The sequence below is a fragment of the Otolemur garnettii genome, unplaced genomic scaffold, assembly GCF_000181295.1.
Source record: "Otolemur garnettii isolate 467f Iridium unplaced genomic scaffold, OtoGar3 scaffold00014, whole genome shotgun sequence".
In the NCBI taxonomy this organism is placed as follows: domain Eukaryota; kingdom Metazoa; phylum Chordata; class Mammalia; order Primates; family Galagidae; genus Otolemur; species Otolemur garnettii.
The window spans coordinates 26,173,427-26,181,042 of record NW_003852409.1 but is presented as its reverse complement, the minus strand read 5'-3'; the positions used below and the strand labels follow the sequence as shown (position 1 = coordinate 26,181,042).

The 7,616-nt window shown below is 36.3% G+C and overlaps 1 protein-coding gene across 3 annotated transcripts in view; it reads left to right on the top strand.

Annotated features, from left to right (window-relative positions):
- Window positions 1-7,616, top strand: part of STRBP (spermatid perinuclear RNA binding protein) — a 138,938-nt gene that overhangs the window by 73,786 nt on the left and 57,536 nt on the right. For all 3 annotated transcript variants that reach the window (XM_012802414.2, XM_003785288.3, XM_023510587.1), the window contains exon 2: window positions 4,660-4,827. In XM_012802414.2, coding sequence (XP_012657868.1) covers window positions 4,825-4,827 — 3 coding nt within the window. In that variant the 5' untranslated portion in view covers window positions 4,660-4,824. The remainder of the gene's footprint in view (window positions 1-4,659; window positions 4,828-7,616) is intronic.

Sequence of the window (7,616 nt, the reverse complement as noted above, 5' to 3'; positions counted from 1 at the left end):
GGTTGAGCTATAGGAGCCGAGCCTTTTTTTTTTTTTTTTTTTAATAGCAGGCCCCAGGCCAAGTTCAATCCCACTAGCCCGAGAGCATATGGCTGGCACTCTAACCACTGAACTACTGGCACCCAGCTCATATTTATTGTTTTTTGATTGTTGCCCCTCTTCAGGATTTTGGGAATATTTGTCTATTTTGTTTCCTGGTGTAGCCAGAATGTCTAGGACAGTCCCTGGGATATTATAGGTACTTAGCAAATACTTGTTGCAAAGCACTGAAGTTATCTGACTGGCTGAATGTTGTTCTGTCACGTAAGGTATACCAGAGATTGGGAAGGTGTAGTGAGTATTTATTTCAGTGAGGAAATGTGTTTTTCAACTATCACATTTCCACCTCTTCCCCTCCCCAAGAAATAAGAGTCTCACTCTGTCGCCCTGGCTAGCATGCAGTGACATTGTCATAGCTGGCTACAACCTCAAACTCCTAGGTGCAAGGATCCTAATCCTCTTGCTTCAGTCTCTACTGAGTTGCTGGGACTACAGGCATGCACCGCTGCACCTGGCTAGTTTTTAGACTTTTTGTAGAGGCAGGATCTTGCTTTGTTTGTTGCTCAGGCTGATCTTAAACTCCTAGGTTCAAGCAGACCTCTGGCCTCAGCCTCCCAAAATGCTAGGATTACAAATGTGAGCCACCTTATAGCTCATCCCTCTTCTGATTGGTTACGTGAGAAGAGCTTTTCCATTTTGCTCACTGACAGTAAATATTCAGGAAGCATTTTGGTTTGACTTCACTGGGTCATTCAGTATATTTTAGGTTAAAGTCATTGCATCATTTGTGTTCGTACTGTTAACTGAGAAAAGACTTTTTGGCCTCTATTCATTGTTGCAAGGCTTCAAATGATAATGGTGGTATCAAGCTTTTCTATCATTATCGGTGTTTTTAAGTAGGGATGAATAGCTGGATTTTTGGACTAGGTAAGGATTTTATATTAGGTATTGATGTGTAATTTACAGGCTTTTCACTTTAGCCTTCCCTCATATGCTTTTTTTTTTTTTAATATAAAAAAGGAAGCTTCTTAGAGGAAAGTGCTAAAATTCAGTATTCTTTGCACGTTAGTATTGCACAGAAACTTGATGCTTCCATGTAGAGAAAGTTTAATTTATTTGAAGAGATTGGGGGGAGTATCTTACTTATAATTGTATTTGTTTTAACTTCCCTTACTGTGTCCTGTGTTGATTCATCTTTGTATCTTCTGTAGTACATAGTATAGTACTAAGTACAGAATATGAGGTTGGACAGTTAAGTTCATGAACTAATACTAGAAAAAGTGCTATATACCTCATTGAGAAGATCACTACAGTCACCTTTGAAGTGCTCACTTTGGGAAGTTCTGTACTGACACCAGTGCCTAATCCATCCTTCAGAGCAATTTTGAAACTCCTTTTTTTTTTTTTTTTTTTGAGACAGAGCCTCAAGCTGTCCCCCTGGGTAGGGTGCTGTGGCATCACAGCTCACAGCAACCTCCAACTCCTGGGCTCAAGCGAGTCTCCTGCCTCAGCCTCCCAAGTAGCTGGGACTACAGGCGCCCGCCACAACGCCCGGCTATTTTTTTTTTGGTTGCGTCCGTCATTGTTGTTTGGCGGGTCCGGGCTGGGGATTTGAACCCGCCACCTTAGGTGTATGTGGCTGGCGCCTTAGCCGGTTGAGCTACAGGCGCCGAGCCCAGAACTCTTTTTCTGGAATGACAGTCGATTGTTGTTGTAGGAGGTCGGACAATTAAGTCCATGAACTCATTGTAGAAAAAGTGCTTTGAGTAGGAGCTGCATCAGTGCATAGCTTCCCAAGGGGAGTACTTTGAAGGTGACTGTTGTGATATTCAGTAATGAGGTATGTAGCACTTTTTCTAGGATGAGTTAATGAACTTATTAACTTAGGAATTTCACATAATTTATCTTAAAGTGATCTTAGGATACCAATGAGGTGTCTTTCTAATTTTTTCTTGCCCATCTTTAATATAATGTATATGTGGTTGTACTTTATAGTGCAGAAGTAGGACCTGCTTATTTTATCTTTACTTAGCTTGTTTTGGAGAGGTGGCCTATATTAGTATTAAAAAAATTTAAAGTTTTTTAAAGTAAAATATTTTTAATATTCTCCTTAGTGTATTTGACTAAGTTTATGGTTAGAATATAGAAGGCATAGTTCTTTGGTTTTGAAGAAAGCACATTGTTTTCTAGGCTGAGTAGCCTGATATTAAAACTTTTCCCTTTTAGAAGTCAGTCTAAAAGGTGATATACTACCACTGAAAGCAAGATCCACAAAAGAAAAATGTCGATAAGTTGGAATTAAGCAAAATGAAAAATTTTTCTCTATGCAAAAAACATGGTTAAGAGGATGGAAAAAAGCTACTGGGAGAGAAATCTTTGCAAAACACATATCTGATAAAGAACTAGTGTCCAGGCTCGGCGCCTGTAGCACGGTGGTTATGGTGCCAGCCACATACACCAAGTGTGGTGGGTTCGAACCTGACCTGGGCTAGCTAAACAACAATGACAATTGCAACAAAAAAATAGCTGGGCATTGTGGCAGGTGCTGTGGCAGGGCGCCTGTAGTCCCATCTACATGGGAGGCTAAGGTGAGAGAATTGCTTAAGCCCAAGAGTTGGAGGTTGCTGTGAGCTGTGTAAGTCAACACAAGGTGTGAACCCTAATTTAAACTGTGACCTTTGGTTAACAATAGTCTATCCACCAGGTGACATAAAAAAAGAACTAGTATCCAAAATATAGAAAGAACTCTTAAGACTAAATAATATGAGAACAACCAATAAAATCTGGACACCTCACTAAGGAACATATACAGAAAGGCAAATAGACATATGATAAGATGTTCAACATCATATATCATCTGGGAATTTCAAATTAAAACAAGTCACATACCACTACACACCTATTATGATAGAGTATCCAAAATCAAGGACACTGACAACACCAAGTGCTGATGAGGATGTGGAGCAACAGGAAATGCAAAATGGGACAGCCACTTAGGAAGACAGTATAGTGGTTTCTTAGGAAAACTAAACATACTCTTACATGATCAAGCAAGTATAGCCTTTGGTATTTATCCAAAGAAGTTGAAAACTTTTTTTTTTTTTTGTTGCAGTTTTTGGCCAGGGCTAGGTTTCAACCCTCCACCTCCGGCATATGGGGCCAGTGCCCTACCCCTTTGAGCCACAGGCGCCACCCAGAAGTTGAAAACTTAACATCTACACATGGACGTTTATGTTTATAGTACCTTATTTATAATTGGCAAAATTCATAATCATTCAAGATGTTCTTCAGTAGGTGAATTGATAAACTATAATACATTTGTACAATTGAATACTAGTCAGTGATGAAAAGAAATGTGCTATCAAGTCATGGTAAGACATGGAGAAAACTGAAATGTGTGTTAAGTGAAAGAAGACAGTCTGAAAAGGCTACATATACTGTATGAATACAACTATGACATTCTTGAAAAGGCAGAAAAATCAGTGGCTACTAAGGTGTTGGGGAGAGGTAGGGAAGATCAAACAGGTAGAGCACAGGGGATTTTTAGGGGAATGAAGTGTGATACTGTGGTGGTGGATGCATGCCATTTGTCAAAACGTATAAAATCTACAACACGAGGTGTGAACCCTAATTTAAACTGTGAACTTTAGTTAACAATACTCTATCAACATTGACTCATCATTGGTAACAAATGTACTACACTAATTATTGTTAACTAAATAATAGAGGAAGCTGTGTGTGTTGGAGAGAAAAGCGTATTCTTTCCCCTTACCACTCATTTGTTCTTTAAATCTAGTTCTGCTCTAAAAATAATGTCTGTTAATTGAAAAAAAAACTGCTCAATAAAAAAGTGATACACATATGCCTTTACACGTATATTCCACCTGCTGTGTAAGGCTGTTCTAAGTAGAGCACAGCTAATATTTTTCTAAGTTTAGTTTTTCAGAGATATGTACTTACATCTGATATATAAATAAAACATTTATATTTAACATTAGAAAACTTCAGGTGTGTTACCATTTATTGAATGTATACTATTTGACAGATATTACTAGGTATTAAAGAAGATTGTCTGGATTTGAATCTTGGCTCTATAGTTTACTTGTTTTTATTTTAATTAGGTTATATTACTTCTTTATGCTCTAGTTTCTTTATTTTTATTTCTTTATTTTTGTTGCAGTTTGGCTGGGGCTGGGTTCGAACCTGCCACCCTCAGTCTATGGGGCTAGTGCCCTACTCACTGAGCCACAGGCAGCCACCCTGCTTTAGTTTCTTTATATGTTAAATGGGAGACAGTAATTGAGATTGTTTTGATGATTAAATGAATTAATGTATGAAAAACTTTTAGGCATTTTAAGTTTGAATTCCATAAATGTTATCTGTTAGTCATGGAATAATTTATTATTTTATGGATAAAAGAAACTAGACCTGAGGAAATTAAGTAAGTAAATAAGTGATGTTTTGAGTGACATGGCTGGCTTTCTCAGGTCACCTAGCTATTAAATGATAAAGTTGGCATTTTAAATTTCTAGGCCCTAATTTTATCCATTAAATTAACCTTTTATTTCTTTGAAACTAATTGTAAAGAAGCATTTTTGAAATTTTCCTCTTCTCTTACAGGTGTATTCCAGAGAATAGGTCTTTAAACATCTTTGCTGTATTGACGCTGAGCTGTCAGGGGACTAAGGCTTATGAGGAGGTATTGTCACACAAAACAGTGCCTCGTGAAGACGACAAGAAAGAGGGAAAAGGATCGGGAAAAAAGCTAAAATACTATAGAAAACCATGGTAGGTTTTTGTTTATGTTTAATTAATTTACTTACAATTTTAATAATTAAAAAAAATGGAAGTGTTAACTGTGAGGGAAAGTGAAAAACAATAGTGTTAATTTTTGGCTCTGGTGCCTCAGATACAGATGGCACTCTACTATTTAAGCAAAGCAAATGAGTTCAAATTGATTATAAGCCCTTTAAACCACAAGATGGAGTCCCATGAGCCTACAGGCAATAAATTATTAAAACAAAGTAAGGAATGCTCATAAATAATATTTTCGAATAAAATTGGCATTATCAAACTGATACAAATAGCTAGATGATCTTGAACTTGAAATTAAGAAATTATTCTCTGTTCTTCTACCTGAAGTTCAGTTTTTTCCTATGGAAATTAACATCCCAAATCTGAGCTTTAATCAGTAATATGAATGTCATAGGAGTTTATAAAATGTGTGAATGTTTTAGTCAAAAAGCCACCTCTGTTTCATACTTTAAAAATAATAGGGTAAAATATTGGATGTACTAGGGGTACTAAACTAAGTATTGAGGAAGCCTTGCATTTTGTGGAGATTTTAGACCTGAATTTGTGATGTTAGATGAGATCATAACGACTGTTTCCTAGGGTTTTTTTTTTTTTTTTTTTTTTGAGACAGAGCCTCAAGCTGTCCCCCTGGGTAGAGTGCCGTGGCATTACAGCTCACAGCAACCTCCAACTCCTGGGCTCAAGCGAGTCTCCTGCCTCCGCCTCCCAAGTAGCTGGGACTACAGTCGCCAGCGACAATGAGCGGCTATTTTTTGGTTGCAGCCGTCATTGTTGTTTGGCGGGTCCCGGCTGGGGATTCGAACCCGCCACCTTAGGTGTACGTGGCTGGCGCCTTAGCCGGTTGAGCCATAGGCGCCGAGCCTCCTAGGGTTTTAATTGGTAAAATGTGCTGGACTTTTTTTTCCCTTAGTATTTTGGTTCTGGAGGATGTTGCATGAATTTTCTTACCTAAGAGAAAGGTTTAAAAAGACATTATAAATGGGAGAAAAAGCACAAAATATTAACCATTATATATGTGGATTATGTTGTTTAGCAAGTCTGATGGTGTTTCTTAATGTTAATTGACTTGTTAAAATATTTGTGCCTGCATTATAACTTGGTTGACTTGCTCTTTGGAGAAGAAATTCTATGATACTTTAGGTCTAGATGGTGAGAAAAAAAAATGTTAACTTTGGGATTTTCTCACTAATTTTAGTTACATGGTAAAATGTGAAAAAAACCATACTAAGGCTTGTGTTTCTTACCGTTTGTACTATTTGCCTGTTCAGCTCTTTTCTTAATAGTCTTGATATTCTTACAGCTAAAAGAAATACTTTATGTATAATATTTGTCAGAGTTGAAGAAAATTCCTTCCCTAGTTATTCTTTTTAAATTTAGCTTAGATTTTCTGGTGTAGAAATTTTGTGTAATTTATGTAATTTTATATAATTGTTCCAGTTTTTTCTTTTGCTTGCTTCTTAGATCTCTGTTATTAATGAGAATTTTCTATTTCTATATAGTTGTCCAATTTAATTTTTTAATACTTAAAAAATGTACATGGAACTTATTTGAGTAAATAAGATTTTGCCCATTTTTCTGATTATTTTTTCAATACTTTCATCATTGTTTCACAATGATTATCCTGTCATAGCCAGTAAGCTGATAGAACATTGGCAGTCTGTATTTGTAAGATAAAACCAAATGTTTGTGTAATGTAGAAATATGTTATTTTGCTCAGGTGAGGCCACTGGGCAGTACTCAATAATTTGGCAAGTACATGAGTCTAGCTGATAACCCAGCATCTTCAATTCATAGTCTATTTCATTTTTCTCGTTACTTGTTTAGGGATATGAGTAAATCTCATAAAGTGTTTATTAAAAAGTTTGTTTCTTTGCGGCAAAAGACTCCAGTTAGAAACATGGTTATGGATCTTGAGTTAAGAAAGCAATTTAGATAGATTTTTATTGAGAAAGGAAAGCTTTCTGATTGATTTTAGTCTGTATTTATATAATGATTGAGGTTTTTCAAGGGATTACTTTTTCAATTAAAATTTGCTTCTTTTTATAGGGAACAGTGACACAGTGATGTTAATTTACTAGTATCCTATATACATATATATGTATCTTATATACATATATATATGTATAATTTTTTTTTTTTTTTTGCAGCTCTTGGCTGGGGGCTGGGTTTGAACCCGCCACCTCTGGCATATGGGGCCAGCACCCTACTCCTTTGAGCCACAAGCGCTGCCCCAAAATATATGATTTTTAAGCATTGATATTCAAACAAAACAGTGGCAAGACTGTAAAGAATTGAGAATGTTATAGTTTCTAGGATATAACCACGTGTTGTGTTATGTTATTTTATTTTTTTGTAACTGCCTTTAAAAGGGAACACTTTGGGATTCATGGAAAATCCATCAAGTTATCTTTGTTCACTTGGCTGTGTACTAGTACAAGTGTCTTCATGGTGTTGTAATTTGGAAATACTAAAAAGTTTTTGAGTGTGTCACTTCTGAGTGTGAAGGATTGTCTGTGTGAAATTTTCTTGAAATCCATTCTATTTCTAAGCATTAATCTACTCCATTAATTTCTGGGCCAGCATATCATTTTAGTTATTCTTTTTAAAATTTTTTGATGTTTATTTTTGGTGCAGTGGTACCCATTCATGTTTTTAGAATATTTCTTGATACTCTCAATTCACCCCCCCCCCCAATTCCCTGATATTAGCTTTAAAATGACTTTTGCTAAGGTTTAAGTAAATCAACCCCCAAGGGGATTTTT